The sequence below is a fragment of the Protopterus annectens genome, chromosome 1.part1 (genome assembly GCF_019279795.1).
Source record: "Protopterus annectens isolate FY-2018-M chromosome 1.part1, PAN1.0, whole genome shotgun sequence".
Classification (NCBI taxonomy): domain Eukaryota; kingdom Metazoa; phylum Chordata; order Ceratodontiformes; family Protopteridae; genus Protopterus; species Protopterus annectens.
This window is the reverse complement of record NC_056726.1, coordinates 1966877308-1966901539: the sequence shown is the minus strand read 5'-3', so window position 1 is coordinate 1966901539 and position 24232 is coordinate 1966877308. Positions and strand designations below refer to the sequence as shown.

Below are 24232 nucleotides of genomic sequence, written 5' to 3'. Positions count from 1 at the left end.
AGCAGTCTTGTTGTGGAAGCCATATGCTAATACAGTATTTCAGGGGCGTGACTAATGCTAACTAACTATGTGCTCTCCCCCAGAAATGTTAATGGTTCAGATAATAGTTTGGCTGAGTAAAAGTTTACTTTAAGATGAAAAAGTGAATGACAGAAGTAACAACTCTAACAAGTATGTCAACCTTAAAAGTTTGAACCTAGCTAACTACTCTTAACTCCTGCTTCTTCCGTATATCCAAAATGTCCCTGTAACCTAATGCTGACCTACACTCTGCCACAGCCTCCTATCAAGACAGTGTACACCCGTTCACTCCTATGGGGAATACTTGTGATGCAGTTAAGTGAAATGGAGCTGTGGGGATAGGTCATTGTGTGTGTGTGTGCGTGCATGTATCTGTCATGGCATGAGTGATGCTGAAAGAATGTGTGTGTGTGTGTGTGTGTGTGTGTGTGTGTGCTTGAATATTCACAGTGGAGGATATAGGTGAGGTATTGAGAGTAAGTGTGGATATATGTTTCTGTGATTGTGAGTGAGTGTGAGTGGGCTTGTTTGTAGATGAGCTGATGTGTGTGTATGTTTGCACATGTGTAAGGGGGGGGTGCTTTTGCTAACTTGGTACATGAGCTGCTAGGGAGGACACTTGCATGCACAGGTCCTACAGCACCATGTTTGATTCAGAAACATGGTAATGAGACACCAATTCTCACTGTGGTTTTACCATGCCTCTAAAGATAAATTTTAGTCTGATATGCTAAATGACTGACATGTCTTGAGGAATTAGCGCAAGCAGAGAAGAATTCCCTGAATCCCAGGGATTGCCTTTTTATTATGCATTTTGCACTCATTTTACTTGTTATATTACCTGCAGCTGTATAATTGATATTCATCTGTTTTTTTAAAAATATATATGCTTCCAGAAATATGATCTGATGTTGTTACCTTCATTTTCTTTTCAACCTGTGGGCTTAGATCCGACAATCGGATCCAACTCAACCGTATATCAAAGCTCCAGGCTCCGACATCTGAGCTACTCCCCTACCCATAATGCATCTCTCCTCCAAATCCATCAAATCTCATTTGCCATGCTTTATATTGCATCGAGTATCTCATTGTCTGAGCTCCTCGGGGTTTTCCTGTGAGTTTAATCAGTTATTTTTTGTACTACCTTTATATATACTTCATTATTAATTAGCACTTATCTTATAGTCTTCCCTGCTTTTTCTGTCTTGTCTTAGGACTTTGTAGATTTTGTAGTCCTCCTCGTGACTTTTCCTTTCCCTTCCCTTTTTTAGATTTTTCTTTAAATCTAGAGTAATTACTTTAGTGTTTTGGATTTCCTTGTTAATGTGCATGTGTGTGTGTGTGTGTGTGTGTGTGTGTGTGTGTGTGTGTGTGTGTGTGTGCTGTGTTTTTTTTTTCAAACCCATGAGTTTTAAGAAGAGTGTGTGATGTGGGCACAAAATTCCACTCTCAGATGCCCATTCTGAGTGTGGAGTTTGCTTTGGTACTGCCCACTTGGACTCGTAGTGCACCATATGTGTGGGGTTCTATCAACGTGCTGTCATTGGCAGAAGAAATAAATTGATATTAAAAGATCTTCTGCCTAGTTCAGCTTCTTCTGCCACACCATCCACTTCAGGGGCTCAACCCCCCACCAAAAACCATAAGGACCACAAGAGATCCCCCAGTAGGTCCTGTCAGTTGGGGGGTATGTCCTGCCAAGGCATCTAGATCTTCGTAGATGTCTACCTTGGCTCCCATAGTCATCCAGGCCTCCCCCCAACATCGGGGCCAAAGTTTCTCCCCAGAGCTGGTGACATCCCGGCCTAAGTCCTCTCTCCTGCAACAACCCAGACTGGGTTCCAGGCCTGCTTTTGTTGCTTCCTCCATTAGGTCTTCTTGCAGCCTTTCCAAAGCTGAGGTTGACAGCATGAAGGTTAAGTTTCTCAAGGCACAAATCCAGCTGGGGATCTTCCCTGCTCCATCTCCCCCTGGATCCGCGAGCAATATTCCAGCCTTTACTCCTATCTCTCCTTATCGAATCCCAACATCAGTTCCAAAGGGTTGGCATCAGCCACAAAGTTTTCAGAGCTGTCTCTTTCACTCTGGGCCTTGGAGCTTGATCGACTATCACCGGCTCCAACTCTTCACTTGGATCCGAGGGCAGTGGGGATTCATGGGGCTTCCCCTTCGACAGCTTTGGCGGAAGTGCCCTCAGTGTCTTGATCTTCTTTGGCATTTGAGGTGGTGGAGAGGGTTTTCTCTGCACCCAGAAGAGCCTCGACTCTACCTGCTTTGGAGTCCGGCCCCCCCCTCCAGCAACTTTTGTGCCTGAGCTATTTACCCTGTCTCCTCTAGGACAGACTGCCCAGAAAGACTTCCAGGCTGCTTCCCTTTTGTAACACCCGGAGTCTTGTGATACCTCCCACCAAGGAGGTTCCTCAGACACACCCGTGCAAAAGGAGGCACTTGGATTCCCCTTTGGAGTCCCTGACAGAGGACACCAATCTCAATGAAGGGGAAAGGTCCCCCAGATCACCACCCAAGAATGTCTCTTTTGGAGACATCATGGAGATCCTACACCAAAAGGGTGCTTGGTCTTCCCAAAACTCTAACCCAGAGGAATCCGCATTTCTGGAAGCTTTTGGGTCAGGCCCATGTACTTCTTGGATATCTCTCCTGTGGACCTCCTTATTGGTTTTGTTTTGCGCAGGGTGTGGAAGGAGCCGAATGCAATGGAACCAATCCCTAAGCAGCCCAATAAGATTCTTAGTGCCCCTTTCTGTTTGATGATGGGTATTTTGCTCAAAAGGTGGGTGTAGCAATGGGCACTATGTGCGCAAACACATATGACAATATGATAATGGCTCAATGGGAGTCTGAATTTGTATTCAGTGAGAAGAATATTTATCTCCCTTTTTTAATGCACTACTCCCGTTTTGTTGATTATGTCTTTTTAATTTGGACGGGTACGACAGGAACTCTACAAGAGTTTGTGCAATATTTACATGGGACTTCTACGATTTTGAAATTTACATATACATTTTTCTTATGTGGGCATGAACTTCCTAGCTGCATATATTAGGAAGGATGTTGGTGTGATAAATACTACCATTTACAAGAAGGCATGGAAGAAGAACAATCTGTTGCATGCACAAAGTATGCCCCCAAAGTGTCTGAAAAGAAATGTAATGAGAGGTCAGTTCTTTAGACATGCGAGGTTGCACAATAAAGACAGTGATGTGTATTCTTCCTTTGATACTTTAGCTAAGGACTTCTGCCAGAGAGGATATAGCCAATTAAAGGTACATCAGATACAAGATGAAGTGTTGATGCATAGACATGATATAGCACAATCATATTTTGGTGATGCCTCAAATAATATGCAGACACCTAAGGAAATAAGAGCTGACACTATAAGGCTATCATTGAGCTACTCTAATAATGTATAGAATGTTTGCAACACCGTTAAGAAGCACTGGAGTATACTTATGAAAGATCCCAAGCTTAAAGAAGTGGTAGGCTATGAGCCTAAATTTACCTTTAAAAACTACAAATTGATTAAGAGAATGTTGTGTTATAAACCCATTGGGATGAGAACAGAGTCAAATTTGATAGTGAAAGGGACGTTCAGATGTGATGGTTGCAATGTTTGTTAATCTGTCACTGAATGTGACTGCTTCTTACACCCAGTTACTGGCCGCAGATTTTACTGCAACTTTTATGCTGACAGTAATATACAGAATGTTGTTTTATTTTGCTGAGTGTATTATATGTAAATGTTACTGTGTTGGAAAAGCAAATCATAATTTTAGAGATCGGATTAGAGAGCATGTTTACAGTATGAATAGATGCGATGATAGAAATGCACTTGGTAAACGTGTGAAAAATGAAGGCTCTAATCATATTTTTAACTTTTTGGTGCTTGAAGTTTTTACGCGTAACATTAGGGGTGGTGATGTGAGAACAAGTACTGAGAATTTGGAAACCAAATAGATTATTTTACTGCATGCAACTGTTGGTAAAGAGTTAAATGAAAATGTTCCTCTGAAACCTGCCCTGAAGTTACGTGATCCTAGGCTTTAATTTGAGTTGATTAAATAGAGCTGTTGTGCTGCAGTCTTTAGATCTGATGAAGCATCCTTTGGTGATGCGAAAGTACTCATCTCTCCTGTATTACTTTTGATTTTTATATATTTCTTATATGTTTTTATGTGTTTTTTTTTTCAACATTTAACATTAAAGTGTCTGAAGACATCTGTTGAGCAGACTTATTTTTATTTTCTAAGCTCTGAAATATTCAAAACTTCAACACAAACTCTCCAAGCTCCTTTTACACATAATTATGCATTTAAGGTGCTCAAGAGACATTCACCCTAATCCTGGTCCCACCCCCAAATGCAGTTCATTAGCCAGCCCTCCACCATCAACACTTGCTGTGCTCCACAATAGATGTGAATCCTCCCTTCTTATCCTTAATATGAATGTAAGAATTATAGGAAACAAAATCCATGACCTACATGCCCTGCTATCCCTTTACTCCCCTGACATTGTAACACTAATCGAAACATGGCTTAAATCAGATATCAGTAACAATGAAATTACTGCACTCGATTACAGCATCCTACATAAAGATAGGAAATACAAAAAAAAAGGAGAGGGTGTTGCAATCTTATTCAAAGATCACTTTATACTAGACCATCTGGACCTATCCATACCTAAATTTGATGATGCAGAATTAATATTTGCTAAGGTAACAACCCCAAAAAACACCTAAATATCATAGCTGGATATATTCCACCAGGCAACAATATAGCCACTCTTGAAAGTATACTACAATGGACCTCCATATCTCTCCCACAAGAAACTGTACTAATGGGTGACTTTAATATTGATTGGCTCTTTTGTTCCTGTCCAAACCCTACAGCTCATGTAAACCTTTACAGCTTCACCCAACTAATCACGTCTCCCACTAGGACTGATAAAACTTTTAAGCATCAGTCCATCCTCGATTGTTTTTTGCTTAGCAACCCCAATCTCTCATCCCACTCAGGCTGCCTCCCTTATTGTCTTAGTGACCACAACCCAACCTTTCTCCTAAGAAACCGCATTCATTAAAATTGCCAGCCCTCCATCCGTCTAATCGGAAACAAAAAAAACTTTGATCCAAACAGGTTTATCTCTGCCCTAAAAAGCTACAGTTGGGAATCTCTCAAGCATCTGCCTCTAGAAGAAGCTGTTCTCTCCTTTAACTCCACCTTCCTAAATATACTCAACTATCATGCCTTCTCTAGAACCATTAGAGTGAACTCAAAATGCATACCCTGTCTAAGTAAAGAATCCAGATCTCTTCTCGGAACCGAGATAAAGTCTGGGAACAATATCATAAAACCAAATCCTATATAACTAAACAAACCTTCCTAGAACTCCGAAATAAAGCAAAAAAAAAAAAAAAAATAGTAAAATTAGACAAAAGCAACTACTATTACACCGTACAGAATAAACATCAAAATAACCCTGAAACATTCTGGGCAGCAGTTAACAATATATTGCATCCTGGAAAATCAACCACTCCCACTCCAACAACTCCATGAACTTAGCCACTCAATTTAATACTGACTTTACAGAATCAGTTCAACAACTTGCACTGATCCAGATCACCCCCAACCACAGCTCTCCTACCCCAAACCACAACAGTTTACATTCACCCAAAAGCAACAGCCAGTTTGCATTAAACCCAGTCTCCACTAACATCATCAAAAAACTACTAAAAACACTAAAGCCCACTACCTTAGCTGCCGACAATCCTCCTGCTGAATTCCTACAAGTTATAGCAGAAGCAATTGCATACCCTGTATCCATACTTATAAACAGGTCATTATTATTATTATTATGATGCTTACATCCCCACCATCTGAAAAATTTCCCACATCTTACCCTTACACAAAGAAGGCAACTCCACCGAAATAACAAATTGTCGCCCAATTGCAATTCTGTTCCCTCTCTCAAAATGTCTGGAAAGGGTCGTACACACCCAACTTATGGAGCATCTCCTTACACACAAGCTCCAATCTAATAACCAGCATGGTTTTCCCACCTCTCACAGCACCACCACCACCACCACCACAACTGTACTGTCCTTTACTAACACAGTTAACCAGCATAGAAAACAATGGTCATTTTGTATCAGCCGTATTCCTGGACCTGTCCAAGGCCATTGACATGGTTAACCAGTCCAAACTCATCTACATTCTCTCCTCCCTTAGCCTTAGTCATCCCATAATCACCTGGTTCCAAATTTACCCAGCAGAACGTCAACAAGCTGTCTGCAGGCAACAAGATCTCTCGCCCCATCGCCCTGTCACCTTATGGGTTCCCCATGGCTCCATCCTTGGTCCTCTTTTTTTTTTTTCTGTTTTTACCAACCAGCTCCACTTGGCTACACACCAGGCCTCAGTGGTTCAGTACACTGATGACACTACCCTGATTTGCTCAGCTTCCTCCCTCAAAGACCTCTATGCCATTACTTAAGATTCCTTCTTATCCGCTGAATCATGGTTCACTAGCTCCCAACTTGTCCTAAATCCCAACAAAACAAAACTTCGTCTCTTCCACCCAACCAGATACACTTCCCCATCCACAACCTTCCTTATCCTCTCTAAAAATAAAACTATTATCACCCCAACAAGCCATACCAAATTTCTAGGAGTAGAAATTGACAATAACCTAAAATTTGATATTCACATTGCCCAATCCATTAAAAAAGTTAACAAAAAACTAGGTTTCCTATATAGAAACAATCAATTTCTGACAAGTAGCACAAAAGTCACCATTGCTAGAACCCACCTCCTCTCAACTCTCCTGTATGCCTCCCCAATCTTAGCCAACCTCCGCAAGATAGATCTAGCCAAACTCGAACCCCTTTAGAATAGAATCTCTAGGTTTGCCACTAATGCCTCATACAAGTCATATCACTGCCCATCACTTAAGCAGCTCAAGTGGCTTGAACTCCCTCAACTTCTTCTCTCTAATCAACTTACCTTCGCCCACAAAATATTGTACCAAAAAACCCCCCTGTGCTCAAAGATCTCATTCAGTCATATTCTTCCTTCAAGACCCATTCGCTCCAGCAACAAACTACTTCTACGCACCACCAACACTAACAATTCAGCAGGTGAATCACTTTTTTTTTTTCCAGTTACATCTCCAAACACTGGAATAATCTACCTAACTCACTAGTAACTAACTCCTCAACACTTGAATTAAAAAAAAACTTCTAAAAACACACCTTAGTAACACTCCCCTGGATAACTATTCCTCCTTTTCACTCTATTATCATTACTCTTATTCTACTAGCATGATCTACCACTAATGGTAGTTTCACTTTAACTGTACATAATCATTTGGATATATCCACTAAATGTAAATAACCATTGTTTATGTAAATTACTGTTGGGCTACTTATTGTGTCTGAAACCACTATATTGTATGTATTTGCCTCTCACTTGGCTGTATTTTTTTCTCTTGTGTATATATTTGTTACTCTTGGAGCTTTTCTCCCCGAGCCTCTGCTGAAAAAGGACCTGTGTCTTAGGGCTTTGTGAAATATTCTATGGAACATACGTTTTTGGAGCCTTAATTAAAACATTCAGAGCAGTAACAGTGCGACATCAACAATAGCTAATATCTTCATCTCAAAAACTGAGAATGGGGCGTACAAATATACTGTGGAGAGTTTAGGGCTGTTTTAAATTTTTTCTTTTTTTATTCATTTTTTTTCAATTCATAACACTAATTTCCTTCAAAACTTCCTGCAAAGTCTGTCACTTTTTTCTTCTTCCATAAGTCTAGCTTTCTTGTTGTTCCCTTTTGATAGCTAAGGATAGTTGCTTATAGTTTCTTGCATAATTAGAGGTAATACTTTTGTACGTTATCCATATTTGTAAGCCATTTACTGCTTTTTGAAATGCATTTTCTTAATTTCGTGATTTTCATTAATAATTAAACAAATATAGATGACGCAAAATCATTATATAATTTAGGTCCTTGAATCAACACTTATTTGTTATTTGTCGGACACTTAAATTGATGGTGATTTTTCTGAGCCACTGCTGTGATTTACAAAAACAAAGTACTTTAAAAAATATTTTTCTAAATGTTGCTAATGTTGTGGAAACATTGTGCTGCTGTGTGCATTGCTTTGCCATGTATTTTTTCCAGTAGTCTTCTAAATGCAGGTTTAGTGTACACTTTAAATAAAGTCATTTTAAGTACTGTGTATGTAAAATATGTATAGTTTTATACATCTTTAATAAGTAATCAAATTAGTTTTAGACCTGTCATATCTCAGTGTTTGTGGAATAAGTTCATGCCATTGACCTTTCATTAATTTTCTTTGTTTTCTTTGACTAAGCAGCATTTAGCTTGCTGGAATCCTGATGATCCTGAGTGTCTCTTGAAGATTATAAAGGAATTAGTACAGCAGTATCATCAGTACCAGTGCAGTCGGCTACGAGAGAGTTCCCGCCTCATGTTCGAGTATCAGACTTTGCTTGAGGAGCCACAGTATAGTGAAAACATGGAAATTTACGCTGGAAAGAAGAATAACTGGGTATGTTATAATTCTAAAAAGCTTATTTGGTTTACATTTTAACTGTAGATAAAGGAACGTATTCTCACCACTTTTGCTCATGAGTATCCAAGGACTGATATGTTTAGTATTTCATATTATACTAATAAGTTCATAGGTAGGTACTAGGCTATCTGCCCAAGGGCATTTATAAGCCTAGCCAGTGTGTGTTAACTTTCACTGCCTCATTGATTAATTAACTGAGCCTCTGTCAAGAAGAGCCAATGAAGTGATCCCAGAGGTGTATTTTCTGTTAACCATTCACTCGTCAAGGTTTCTCTTGAAGAGTGTTAGTGAGGGGCACTGCCTAATGTAGTTAGGAATTTTGTTCTAAAGCATGGGAAGTCTCTGTGACAGGAATCTATCCCTCCAGCATGTTCTATTTATTGTTGTGGCAGGGTTTAGCTCACTAGAGCGAGTGGCTCGCAGTGACTTGGATTTCTTTAGGTGGAGCATGTCCATCAATTCTGAGTTGGACATGGCTTTGTAAGTCAGGCAGAGATCACCTCTGAGTAAGCAATATGCCACGAAGTACAGCCGGAGTTTTTCCAGTCGGGCTGCATAGGACATATGTTTGAGGCCAGTAATCCTCTTGGTGAGGTACTTTTGTGATCTTTCCAGCTGTTGGAATTGTCTTGTGAGGTACATCCCAAATAGGGCATTGTACTCTATGATGGGTCTGATGAGTGACGAGTAGAGGGGGGCACTATAACCTCTTTATTTCTAGATGCGAACCCTTTAGTAATTAGATGGGCTACATAGAAGGATTTCCTAACTACTTTGGCAATATGATTGTCAAACGAGATATTACTATCTACCTGGGTCCCCAGATCTCTAATTACCTCTACTGTATTAAGGGGGCTGCCACCTATGTGGTAATTCATGGGTGTTTTGTTTTTCCCAAGTAGGATGACTATGCATTTTTTGGCATTTAGCTTAAAAGCATTACTGTGACACCAGGTGTCCGTCTCAGTAAGGCCCTTTTGGAGAATGTCCGTGTCAGCAAGAGAGTTATTTATAGCTCCCAGTTTGCAGTCATCGGTGAACTTGGTTAGCCATAGTCCTCCTGTGTTTGCCTGTACTTCTGAGAAGTATATGCCGAACAGTAGGGGTCCCAGGACTGAACCTTGTGGGATACCACTTGTGACTGGTTTAGAGTCGGACCTGGAGCCCGCTATTCTTACCGTGTGAGCTCTGTCTGTAAGCCAGTTGGCAACCCATCTCGTGACGTAGGGGTTTATGTTCAGGCTGGTGAGTTTTTCTATAATTCCCGACTGGGGAATGGTGTTAAAAGCCTTGGCAAGGTCAAGGTAGTCTGTGTGAATCACCTCCCCCTCATCTATGGCCTTGGTGACTGTCTCGAAGAAGTCAACCAGGTTTAGTAGGCATTATCTGCCCTTAAAGCCGAACTGGAGGTTCCCAATGTCTTTATTAATGAGTTCCATGATGATGCGCTCCATAGCCTTGCAGACCAGGCTAGTCAGGCTTATGGGGCAATAGTTACCAGTTTCAGTTGTGGCCCCTCCTTTGTGGAGTGGATTAACCATTGCTGTGAGCCATTCTATGGGCACGTAGCCTGTGGAGAGGCTGAGGTTGAACAGTGTGTTTAGGTGGGGGGTTAGTTCATTCTGTAGTTTGTGCAAGACGCAGCCTGGGACGCCATCTGGCCCTATTGACGCTGTGCTTTTGAAAGGGCTGTTTTCACCTGTGTGTCTGTGATTTCCAGGACACTACACTTTTCCGGTATTGTTGTGGGCCCTTTTGGGGGTGAGAGGGGGGTGAAGTTTGCACTGAATCTATCTGCCAGGATGTTGGCAATATCAGTAGGTTCAGTATATTTTGTGCTGTTTTGCACTAGCTCAGGGCATATCTGCGGGTTGCCACTTAGATTCTTGATGTAGCTAAAGAAGGCTTTGTGGTTATCTTTCGAATCCTTGGCTATTTTTCTTTCGAAGTTAGCCTTAGATGATTTTATGAGGGACCTTAGTTTCTTACTGATACTGATCAGGGATGTCTTTCCTTCTTGGGATTTGCTTTTTTTTCTGAACTAGTTTCCTCCTTCTATTGTATAGCCTGTTTATGGCAGGGGGTCCACCAGACTGGTTTCCTTCTCTTAGGGAAGTGAGTCTTGGTTTTGCTAGGGATGGCACGATCCATGCTTCCTTGTAGGTGCTCATAGAATGCATTTGTAAAGGTTTCTGCATCTTGGACAGTTATTCTTTAGCGTGGGGGCTGTGAAACTTACCACCTCTGTCTTAAGTAAGGTGAAGTTTGCTATAGAAAAGTTTTTCACTGTGGTTTCCTTGGTTGGGGGTGGTGGTGTGGTGTGGACATCCAGAGTGATTAGTTTATGGTCTGATGTAACCAGTGACGGGTTGACCTCTGGTGTGGAACACCTGTCGCCCATGTTGGTGATGACCAGGTCCTATATGTTTTCACCTGTGGAAGGGAAGTTTACCAGCTAATCCAGGTCATTTAAGTTGATAAATTCCAGTAAACGCTGGACCTGGGAGTTTGTACTTGAGTAGTTTTCCCAGTTAACGGTAGGGTAATTGAAATCACCCAATATCAGAGTGTTCGGTAGGATGTTCATGTTTTCCATTGTCTCCAGAAAGACGGAGTGGTAGTCCTGGGTCATGGAGGGTGTTCTGTAGCAGGCCACAATTTGCATTGCAGATTTGCCCGATGTTAGTTGCACATGGATGATCTCAGTGGTGTCATGCTGTGCCAGTAACCTGGAGGTGTAGGTATCCTTGATGAATATGGATACACCCCCTCCTTTTGTGTTTCGGTCCATGTTCTGTGGCCGAAATGTGTGGTATGAGTTGTAGCCCGGTAGTGCTGGGGTGCTCTGTGGAGCCTTGAACCAGGTTTCAGTTATTGCACAGATGTCGCCGTTCTCCATACTAAGAAGTGCTTCGAGTGCGTGCATTTTGAGATTTAAACTTCTGGCGTTGAGTAGCATAACCCTCATTTTTTTATTTGTGCTGTTTACGGGGGTGGGTTTGACTTTTGAGCCTTGCCTAAAAATAGCACTGTGGGGGCAACAAGAGCCTTGGCTAGTATTCGAAAGCCTAGCAGTGACAGGTGCAAGCCGTCTCTTGTGAAGCAACGTGGCTTGTCGAGCATGTCATCCCAGGCTGACAGACACTTGATCCCCTTTGAATGACACCAGAAGCTTAGCCAATTGTTGAAATGGATAATTTTTTCTTTCTACTGCGGTATAATTCTTGGTGAGGGCAGGATGCTACTCAGGGTCAGGGTCATACCCACCTGGGCTACATGATCAGAGAGCTCTTCCATGTCTCTTTTCATGTAGTTCAGGGAGGTACGTCTCAGATCATTCGCACAAACATGAACAATGACAGAGTCATATCTGTACTTGTTCTAGAGTGACCTGAGTGCTTGTTGTTATGTGGCAGATTTTGGCTCCCGACAGGCAGCTAGCAGTAACCTTCTCCTTGTCCGGGCTAATGAGTGGGACGTCAGTATGCCTGACTATAGAGTCGCCTATTTACTAGTGTGTTAGGTATGTTATTTCGCCTTAAGGGCTGTGATTGTGCGGCACACTGATTTTGTGTTTTATGTGTTGCCTGGTTTGTGACAGGAGGTGCAAGTTTTTTGGGTGTGTGCTTTGGAGGTCTCTGATGCTTTTGCAGGTTTTTATTTAGAGCCTTTGAGTATGATTCTGTGTATTTATGTGCATTTATTGCCAGTGCTGGTTTAGTATTTCTGTGTGAGGCTGGAGGTGTGGTGCAAGTGTTAACCTACTCCTCATGACTGCCTGTTTCAGTCTTGGGTGGAGAGAGCTTAGCCTCCAATTTAGTTATATAATTGCATCTCTCGCATATGTTAATGTTTTGTGGTAGGAGGAGAGGGTTGTCTGTGTACATGAGGCAGTTATCAAAAAACACACTACTAACTGCGACCAGCTTGTTAAACAAAAAAACTTTCACCAAAAATGAAAATAGCAGCCCAGACTGGATTTTAAATATCTTTACTTCAATTCTGGTACCTCGGCCTTCGCCTTCAAATGGAATAACTTGCAGTCTCAAAAAACAGTTTATATACACCACCCATCATATCAATGATTAACAACGATTAATTTTTCCCAAAATTTAAAGCCATATGAAACATCACTTTAACATTAAATTCACAGTTTGTAACAAATATCTTAATACACATCATATATAAACTATCTATCTTTTTACATTTCTAAATTCATTCCTTTTGGATACAAAGTATTGAAATTAATAGTAAAATCTGATTCCATATTTAATAATCTTTTTTGAAAATTGTAACTTTGCCTCAGGATACCCTGGTTCACCAGCTGGACTGGAGAGTATACCTGAAATTGCCCTTTGGTCATGCCTGAATAGTAGGGTGAGCTGCTTAGTCGCTTGGTTGGTGAGGGGTGAATAATGAGCCTTGCCCTGCTGGGCAATCAAGTGTCGGGGTATATTAGTGCTTGCTATTAGGTCTGAGCAATTGTTGGTCTTATAGGATGCTTTTTAAGTGCTTAGGTTGAGAGTTAGACTACTTTCAAGGGAAAAACTGAAGAGGAGACATGGTGGAGCCGGGAATAATTTAACCCTAGCTAACCGGCGCTGCCCGGACGTGCAAAACCGTGCAAACGCGGCCTTTACATCAGGGAAATGAAAGAGAGAGAAATTAGCCCAAAATGGCCTATAAACTACTAACTTCTCGGCTGGAACCACTCATCCAGGGACATATGGCTGCTCAAAGCTCCCTCTCTCACAGGTGAACAGAGAAACCTCCCTCTATCCAAATAAGGTATGGACAACTCATAAACTTGTAACACAGCCCTGAATTTAGCACTAGCCTGAAAACTGGACTACACTAGCTTAGAAAGGTGGGAAAAAAGGCAAACTCTAACAATATAACCTTCCATGTTAAATCCAACAATGGGACCCTCATAACCCCTGTCACCAGTACCAAATTACTAGGAGTTACCATTGATCATAAGCTCAAATTCGACATACACATTACTCAAACCGTAAAGTCTGTTAACAAAAAACTAGGATCCATGTACATAATTAAAAATTTCTTAACTCCTTCTACCAAATTAACTATTGCCCGTACCCATCTCCTCTCTTCCCTCCTCTACGCTTCCCCGGTCCTCTCTTTCCTCAATAAACGTGAACTTAACATGCTCTCTCTCTTGCCTACAACCACATTGCTAGATTTATAACAGGTTCCACTTATCAAACCCACCATTGTCTTAACTTGAGGAACCTTGGCTGGCTGGAACTGCCTAATCTCCTCAAACTTAACCAACTCACCGAAGCTTACAAAATAATCAACCATCCTGATAAAACTCCCTCACTGTGCAGCATTCTGACTCCATACACTAACCTCAATAGTCTTCGATCATCTAACAGTACCCAGATCCTAACCATTAAAGCTAAGAACTCAGGTGGGGATGCCCTCTACGCCATCTCCATTGGAAAGCCGTGGAACTCCCTGCCAAACTACCTAAGACTTGCAACCTCACACACTCAATTCAAAAACAACCTTAAAGAATATCTCACAACACAGTGGTTATGCCCATGTCGTGCACCTGACTAACTACATATCTCATACCCTCTGAGTCCCACATCTTCCTAGCCCATTTCCCTTATCCAGATCTCTAAAATCTCTCATTCCTAATAGTAATGAGGATTATACTTGATCCAGTCTATATTCCATTACTATGTGAAATTAATGCTGTGTATTACCTCCAGTATGTTCGTTGTCTTATATAACTTATATGTAATTTTTTTCATCTTGTAAATGTTATTTGTATTCTCTTTTTTTGTAACTCTATTTTGAATCTAATTTAAACATGTACTGACCATTTTGTTTGTTTGGAGCTTTTCTCCTCGGGCCTCTACTGAAAACGGATATGTATCCAGCTAGACTAGCCTGGTTAACAAATGTAAAATAAATAAAAATAAATAAATAAAATAAGGCAAAAATATTAAAAAATACACTTAAAACAGCTTTAAATGACTACAAACAGTAAAAAGTACACTTAAAACAGCATTAGATGACTAAAAGCAATCAGAAATGGCTTTTAAACAAATTACCCAATTAACCAGTAAAAACATCTCAAAACTGAGCCCCGTTCTTATAGTCTTCAGTCAGATAAGTTCTAACTGCACACTTCTGCCACTGGGGTGGAACCCTCTCTAAAAAAAAGGCCTGGATTAATGCTCAAGTTATACAAACAAAGCTAGATTCAGCAGGCCTGGATCTAGTTTATGCAACAGCAAACAAGGCACACCAATTTCAGTAAGAAACAGTTCAAATATACAGGCACTATAAGCCTTTAACCAGAAATTCCCAGCTCAGAAGGGCAGAGCCCATCCTCTCTTCCCACAAGAGTGCAGACCACAAACCTTTTTAATGTAAAGTAACTGGCATGAAGCCCAAGTGCTTAAACCAGAACTAATACACTTTTAGAATAACAGACACTAAGCCCTCAATCAGCAGTTCCCAAATTAGAAGGATGTAAGCTACCTGTCCTGCCACAAAAGTGCAGACCACAAACCTTCTTAATGTAAAACAACTGGTCTGAAGCCCAAGTGCTTAAACCAAAAGGCTTAGAATGATAGTTACACCAAGCAGTAATAAATACAATTGAGTACTTTTAAGATGACGCAAAAGCAAAATAAAGTAATAAAATATGAAAAAACACCAATGCAGTGAAAGCAGATAAATAAAGTGCATTTTTTTTGAGTGAGCAAATGAGATGGGCCCAGGAGGCATATCCAAATGCAAATTTTCAAAAGGGGCGGGCAGTTTCAATGGAAACAAGATTAACACGAAAACAAAAGCAGGGAGGGTGGGTGGGGAACTAACTGAAAAAACAGAGCCACAGCTTCCAGCTAGATAGTATTCAGCCACACAAAGAAAAAAATTTAAATGCTGTATTATTTGAAAAAAGTGCAGATAAAGATTTACTTAAATTCACTTATACGTCCAGTTGATTGCAGGTAGGGCCAGCCAAAGCTCAGAGTTTAAGCAGAAAATAATCCAAAATGTACCACATATATAAGGCAGAAACCGAATATCATTGAGGTGAAACTTCCCCCACTTATCGCTGGCTATGCAGGAATTCTAACTAGCACTAAATTCTAACGAGCATTAACTGAAAAAAGAGCCACAACTTCCAGCTAGATAGTATTCAATGCAACACAAATAAATCAGTTTAAATGTTGTATTATTTTAAAAAAAGTGCAAATAAAGATTTACTTAAATTCACTTACACGTCCAGTTGATTGCAGGTAGGTCTTAGCTGGCCAAAACTCAGAGTTTAAGCAGAAAATAATCCAAAATGTGCCACTTATATAAGGCAGAAACCTTATATCATAGAAGTGAAACTTCCCCCACTTATCACTGGCTATGCAGGAACTCTAACTAGCACTAAATTCTAACAAGCATTAACGGAACAAACAGAACCACAACTTCCAGCTAGGTAGTATTCAATGCAACACAAATCAATTTAAATGCTGTATTATTTGAAAAAAGTGCAGATAAAGATTTACTTAAATTCACTTATACTTCCAGTTGATTGCAGGTAGGTCTTAGCTGGCCAAAGCTCATGGTTTAAGCAGTAAATAATCCAAAATGTACTACTTATATAAGGCAAAAACTGAATATCAATGAAGTGAAACTTCACCCACTTATCACTGGCTATGCAGGGATTCTAACTAGCACTAAATTCTAACGAGCATTAACTGAAGAAACAGAGCCACAACTTGCAGCTCGATAGTAGTCAATGCAACACAAATAAATCAATTTAAATGCTGTATTATTTGAAAAAGTGCAGAGAAAGATTTACTTAATTTCACTTATACATCAAGTTGATTGCAGGTAGGTCTTAGCCGGCCAAAGCTCAGAGTTTAAGCAGAAAATAATCAAAAATGTACCACTTATATAAGGCAGAAACCGAATATCAATGAAGTGAAACTTCCCCCACTTATCACTGGCTATGCAGGAATTCTAACTAGCACTAAATTCTAACAATCATTAGCTGAAAAAACAGAGCCACAACTTCCCGCCAGATAGTTTTCAATGCAAAACAAATAAATCAATTTAAATGCTATATCATTTGAAAAAAGTGCCGATAAAGATTTACTTAAATTCACTTATATGTCCAGTTGATTGCAGGTAGGTCTTAGCCGGCTAAAGCTCAGAGTTTAAGCAGAAAATAATCCAAAAAATACCACTTATATAAGACAGAAATCGAATATCAATGAAGTGAAACTTTCCCCACTCATCCCTGGCTATGCAGGAATTCTAACTAGCACTAAATTGGAAAAAGCATTAACTGAAAAAACAGAGCCACAATTTCAGCTAGATAGTATTCTACTCAATGCAACACAAACAAATCAATTTAAATGCTGTATTATTTTTAAAAAGTGCAGATAAACATTTACTTAAATTCACTTATATGTCCAGTTGATTGCAGGTAGGTCTTCGCTGGACAAAGCTCAGAGTTTAAACAGAAAATTATCCAAATTTTACCACTTATATAAGGCAAAAAACAAATATCAGTGAAGTGAAACTCTCCCCACTTTTCACTGGCTATGCAGGGATTCTAACTAGCACTAAATTCTAACAAGCATTAACTGAAAAAACAGAGCAACAACTTCCCGTTAGATAGTATTCAATGCCACACAAAGAAATAAATTTAAATGCTGTATTATTTGAAAAAAGTGCAGCTAAAGATTTACTTGAATTCACTTATACGTCCAGTTGGTTGCAGGTAGGTCTTAGCCAGCCAAAGCTCAGAGTTTAAGCAGCAAATAATGCAAAATGTACAACTTATATAAGGCAGAAACCGAATATTAATGAAAGGAAACTTCCCCCACTTATCAATGGCTATGCAAGAATTCTAACTAGCACGAAATTCTAACAAGCATTAACTGAAAAAACAGAGCCACAACTTCCTGCTAGATACTATTCAATGCAACACAAATAAATCAATTTAAATGCTGTATTATTTGAAAAAAGTGCAGATAAAGATTTAGTTAAATTCACTTGTACGTCCAATTGATTGCAGGTAGGCCTTGGCCGGCCAAAGCTCAGAGTTTAAGCAGAAAATAATCCAAAATATACCACTTATTTAAGGCAGAAACCAAATATCGATGAAGTGAAACTTCCCCCAATTATCACTGGCTATGCAGGAATTCTAACTAGCACTAAAGTCTAACAAGCATTAACTTAAAAAATAGAGCCACAACTTCCAGCTAGATTGTATTCAATGCAAAACAAATAAATCAATTTAAATGCTGTATTATTTGAAAAAAGTGCAGATAACGATTTATGTAAATTCACTTATACGTCCAGTTGAGTGCAGGTAGGTCTTAGCCGGCCAAAGCTCAGAGTTTATGCAGAAAATAATCCAAAATGTACCACTTATATAAGGCAGTAGGGCAGAAACCGAATATCAGTGAAGTGAAACTTCCCCCACTTATCACTGGCTACGCAGGAATTCTACCTAGCACTAAATTCTAACAAGCATTAACGGAACAAAGAGAGCCACAACGTCCAGCTAGGTAGTATTCAATGCAACACAAATAAATCAATTTAAATGCTGTATTATTTGAAAAATGTGCAGAAAAAGATTTACTTAAATTCACTTATACATCCAGTTGATTGCAGGTAGGTCTTAGCCGGCCAATGCTCAGAGTTTAAGCAGAAAATAATCCAAAATGTACCTCTTATATAAGGCAGAAACCGATTATCAATGAAGTGAAACTTCCACCACTTATCAGTGACTATGCAGGAATTCTAACCAGCAATAAATTCTAACAAGCATTAACTGAAAAAACAGAGCCACAACTTCCAGCTAGAAAGTATTCAATGCAACACAAATAAATCAACTTAAATTCTGTATTATTTGAAAAAAGTGCATATAAAGATTTACTTAAATTCACTTATACATCCAGTTGATTGCAGGTAGGTCTTAGCCGGCCAAAGCTCAGAGTTTAAGCAAAAAATAATCCAAAATGTACCACTTATATAAGGCAGAAACTGAGTGTCAGTGAAGTGAAACTTCCCCTACTTACCACTGGCTATGCAGGAATTCTAACTAGCGCTTAATTCTGTCAAACTTTAACTGAAAAAACATAGCCATAACTTCCAGGTAGATAGTATTCAATGCAACATAAATCAATTTAAATGCTGTATTATTTGAAAAAAGTGCTGATAAAGATTTACTTAAATTCACTTATATGTCCAGTTGATTGCAGGTAGGTCTTAGCCGACCAAAGCTCAGAGTTTAAGCAGAAAATAATCCAAAATCTACCACTTATATAAGACAGAAATCGAATATCAATGAAGTGAAACTTTCCCCACTTATCACTGGCTATGCAGGAATTCTAACTAGCACTAAATTGGAAAAAGCATTAACTGAAAAAACAGAGCCACAATTTTCAGCTAGATAGTATTCTACTCAATGCAACACAAACAAATCAATTTAAATGCTGCATTATTTTTAAGAAGTGCAGATAAACATTTACTTAAATTCACTTATATGTCCAGTTGATTGCAGGTAGGTCTTCGCCGGACAAAGCTCAGAGTTTAAACAGAAAATTATCCAAAATTTACCACTTATATAAGGCAAAAAACAAATATCAGTGAAGTGAAACTCTCCCCACTTTTCACTGGCTATGCAGGAATTCTAACTAGCACTAATGTCTAACAAGCATTAACTTAAAAAATAGAGCCACAACTTCCAGCTAGATTGTATTCAATGCAACACAAATAAATCAATTTAAATGCTGTATTATTTGAAAAACGTGCAGATAACGATTTACGTAAATTCACTTATACGTCCAGTTGATTGCAGGTAGGTCTTAGCCGGCCAGAGCTCAGAGGTTAAGCAAAAAATAATCCAAAATGTACCACTTATATAAGGCAGAAACCGAGTGTCAGTGAAGTGAAACTTCCCCCACTTATCACTGGCTATGTAGGAATTCTAACTAGCACTAAATTCTAACAAGCATTAACTTAAAAAACAGAGCCACAACTTCCGGCTAGATAGTATTCAATGCAACACAAATAAATCAATTTAAATGGTGTATTATTTGAAAAAAATGCAGCTAAAGATTTTCTTAAATTCACTTATACGTCCAGTTGGTTGCAGGTAGGTCTTAGCCGGCCAAAGCTCAGAGTTTAAGCAGAAAATAACCCAAAATGTACCACTTATATAAGGCAGAAACCGAATATCAATGAAGTGAAACTTCCCCCACTTATCAGTGCCTATGCAGGAATTCTAACTAGCACTAAATTCTAACAAGCATTAACTGAAAAAACAGAGCTACAACTTCCAGCTAGATAGTATTCAATGCAACACAAACAATTCAACTTAAATGCTGTATTATTTGAAAAAAGTTCAGATAAAGATTTACTTAAATTCACGTATACGTCAAGTTGATTGCAGGTAGGTCTTAGCCGGCCAAAGCTCATGGTTAAAACAGAAAATAATCCAAAATGTACCACTTATATAAGGCAAAAATCGAATATGAATGAAGTAAACTTCCCCCACTTATCATTTACTATACAGGGATTCTAACTAGCACTAAATTCTAACAAGCATTAACGGAAAAAACAGAGCCACGACTTCCAGCTCGATAGTATTCAATGTAACACAAATAAATCAATGCAAATGCTGTATTATTTGAAAAAAGTGCAGAGAAAGGTTTACTTAAATTCACTTATACATCTAGTTGATTGCAGGTAGGCCTTAGGCGGTCAAAGCTCAGAGTTTAAGCAGAAAATAATCCAAAATGTACCACTTATATAAGGCAGAAAGTGAATATCAATGAAGTGAAACTTCCCCCACTTAAAACTGGCTATGCAGGAATTCTAACTGGCACTGAATTCTAACAAGCATTAACTGAAAAATCAGAGCCACAACTTCCCACTAGGTAGTATTCAATGTAACACAAATAAATCAATTAAAATGCTATATTATTTGAAAAAAAGTGCAGATAAAGATTTACTTAAATTCAGTTATACATCCAGTTGATTGCAGGTAGGTCTTAGCTGGCCAAAGCTCAGGGTTTAAGCAGAAAATAATCCAAAATATACCACTTATATAAGGCAGAAACTGAATATCGATGAAGTGAAACTTCTCATATATCACTGGCTATGCAGGAATTCTAACTAGCGCTTAATTCTGTCAAGCTTTAACTGAAAAAACAGAGCCACAACTTCCATCTAGATAGTATTCAATGCAACACAAATAAATCAATTTAAATGCTGTGTTATTTGAAAAAAAGTGCAGATAAAGATTTACTTAAATTCACTTGTATGTCCAGTTGATTGCAGGTAGGTCTAAAGCAGCCACAGCTCAGAGTTTAAACAGAAAATTATCCAAAATGTACCATTTATATAAGGCAAAAAACGAATATCAATGAAGTGAAACTCCCCCACTTATCACTGGCTATGTAGGGATTCTAACTAGCACTAAATTCTAACAAGCATTAACTGAAAAAAACAGAGCCTCAACTTCCAGCTAGATAGTATTCAATGCAACACAAATAAATCAATTTAAACCCTGTATTATTTGTAGAAGTACAGATAAAGATTTACTTAAATTAACGTATACGTCCAATTGATTGCCTGTAGGTTCTTAGCCAGCCAAAGGTCAGAGTTTATGCAGAAAATAATCAAAAATGTACCACTTATATAAGGCAATAAGGCGGAAACTGAATATCAGTGAAGTGAAACTTCCCCCACTTATCAGTGGCTGTACAGGAATTCTAACTAGCACTAAATTCTAACAAGTATTAACTGAAAAAACATAGCCATAACTTCCAGCTAGATAGTATTCAATGCAACATAAATCAATTTAAATGCTGTATTATTTGAAAAAAAGTGCCGATAAAGATTTACTTAAATTCACTTATATGTCCAGTTGATTGCAGGTAGGTCTTAGCCGGCCAAAGCTCAGAGTTTAAGCAGAAAATAATCCAAAATCTACCACTTATATAAGACAGAAATCGAATATCAATGAAGTGAAACTTTCCCCACTTATCACTGGCTATGCAGGAATTCTAACTAGCACTAAATTGGAAAAAGCATTAACTGAAAAAACAGAGCCACAATTTTCAGCTAGATAGTATTCTACTCAATGCAACACAAACAAATCAATTTAAATGCTGTATTATTTTTAAAAAGTGCAGATAAACATTTACTTAAATTCACTTATATGTCCAGTTGATTGCAGGTAGGTCTTCGCCGGACAAAGCTCAGAGTTTTAACAGAAAATTATCCAAAATTTACCACTTATATAAGGCAAAAAAACAAATATCAGTGAAGTGAAACTCTCCCCACTTTTCACTGGCTATGCAGGAATTTGAACTAGCACTAAATTCTAACAAGCATTAACTGAAAAAAACAGAGCAACAACTTCACGTTAGATAGTATTCAATGCCACACAAAGAAATAAATTTAAGTGCTGTATTATTTGAAAAAAGTGCAGGTAAAGATTTACTTAAATTCACTTATACGTCCAGTTGATTGCAGGTAGATCTTAGCCGGCCAAAGCTCAGAGTTTAAGCAGCAAATAATCCGAAATGTACAACTTATATAAGGCAGAAACTGAATATTAATGAAGGTAAACTACCCCCACTTATCAATGGCTATGCAAGAATTCTAACTAGCACGAAATTCTAACAAGCATTAACTGAAAAAACAGAGCCACAACTTCCTGCTAGATACTATTCAATGCAACACAAATAAATCAATTTAAATGCTGTATTATTTGAAAAAAGTGCAGATAAAGATTTACTTAAATTCACTTATACGTCCAATTGATTTCAGGTAGGTCTTGGCCGGCCAAAGCTCAGAGTTTAAGCAGAAAATAATCCAAAATATACCACTTATTTAAGGCAGAAACCAAATATCGATGAAGTGAAACTTCCCCCACTTATCACTGGCTATGCAGGAATTCTAACTAGCACTAAAGTCTAACAAGCATTAACTTAAAAAATAGAGCCACAACTTCCAGCTAGATTGTATTCAATGCAACACAAATAAATCAATTTAAATGCTGTATTATTTGAAATAAGTGCAGATAACGATTTACGTAAATTCACTTATACGTCCAGTTGATTGCAGGTAGGTCTTAGCCGGCCAAAGCTCAGAGTTTAAGCAGAAAATAATCCAAAATGTACCACTTATATAAGTCAGAAAGTGAATATCAATGAAGTGAAACTTCCCCCACTTACCACTGGCTATGCAGGAATTCTGACTGGCACTAAATTCTAATAAGCATTAACTGAAAAATCAGAGCCACAACTTCCCGCTAGATAGTATTCAATGCAACACAAATAAATCAATTTAAATGCTATATTATTTGAAAAAAAGTGCAGATAAAGATTTACTTAAATTCAGTTATACATCCAGTTGATTGCAGGTAGGTCTTAGCTGGCCAAAGCTCAGGGTTTAAGCAGAAAATAATCCAAAATATACCACTTATATAAGGCAGAAACTGAATATCGATTAAGTGAAACTTCCTCCAAATATCACTGGCTATGCAGGAATTCTACCTAGCGCTTAATTCTGTCAAGCATTAACTGAAAAAACAGAGCCACAACTTCCATCTAGATAGTATTCAATGCAACACAAATAAATCAATTTAAATGATGTGTTATTTGAAAAAAGTGCAGATAAAGATTTACTTAAATTCACTTATATGTCCAGTTGATTGCAGGTAGGTCTAAACCGGTCAAAGTTCAGAGTTTAAACAGAAAATTATCCAAAATGTACCACTTATATAAGGCAAAAAACGAATATCAATGAAGGGAAACTCCCCCACTTATCACTGGCTATGTATGGATTCTAACTAGCACTAAAGTCTAACAAGTATTAACTGAAAAAACATAGCCATAACTTCCAGGGAGATAGTATTCAGTGCAACATAAATCAATTTAAATGCTGTATTATTTGAAAAAGTGCAGATAAAGATTTACTTAAATTCACTTATATGTCCAGTTGATTGCAGGTAGGTCTTAGCCGGCCAAAGCTCAGAGTTTAAGCAGAAAATAATCCAAAATGTACCACTTATATAAGACAGAAACCGAATATCAATGAAGTGAAACTTCCCCCACTTATCACTGGCTATGCAGGAATTCTAACTAGCACTAAATTCTAACAAGCATTAACTGAAAAAACAGAGCCACAACTTCCAGCTAGATAGTATTCAATGCAACACAAACAAATCAATTTAAATGCTGTATTATTTGAAAAAAGTGCAGATAAAGATTTACTTAAATTCACTTATACGTCCATTTGAATGCAGGTAGGTCTTAGCTGGACAAAGCTCAGAGTTTAAAAAGAAAATAATCCAAAATGTACCACTTATATAAGGCAGAAAACAAATATCAGTGAAGTGAAATTTCCCCACTTATCACTGGCTATGCAGGAATTCTAAATAGCACTAAATTCTAACAAGCATTAACTGAAAAAACAGAGCCACAACTTCCAGCTAGATAGTATTCAATGCAACACAAATAAATCAATTTAAATGCTGTATTATTTGAAAAAAGTGCAGATAAAGATTTACTTAAATTCACTTATACA

The 24232-nt window shown here is 38.5% G+C and overlaps 1 protein-coding gene across 2 annotated transcripts in view; it reads left to right on the top strand.

Annotated features, from left to right (window-relative positions):
- Positions 1–24232, top strand: part of BABAM2 (BRISC and BRCA1 A complex member 2) — a 2993168-nt gene that overhangs the window by 772361 nt on the left and 2196575 nt on the right. For both annotated transcript variants that reach the window (XM_044085207.1, XM_044085201.1), the window contains exon 5: positions 8417–8611. In XM_044085207.1, the coding sequence (XP_043941142.1) occupies positions 8417–8611 (195 nt within the window). The remainder of the gene's footprint in view (positions 1–8416; positions 8612–24232) is intronic.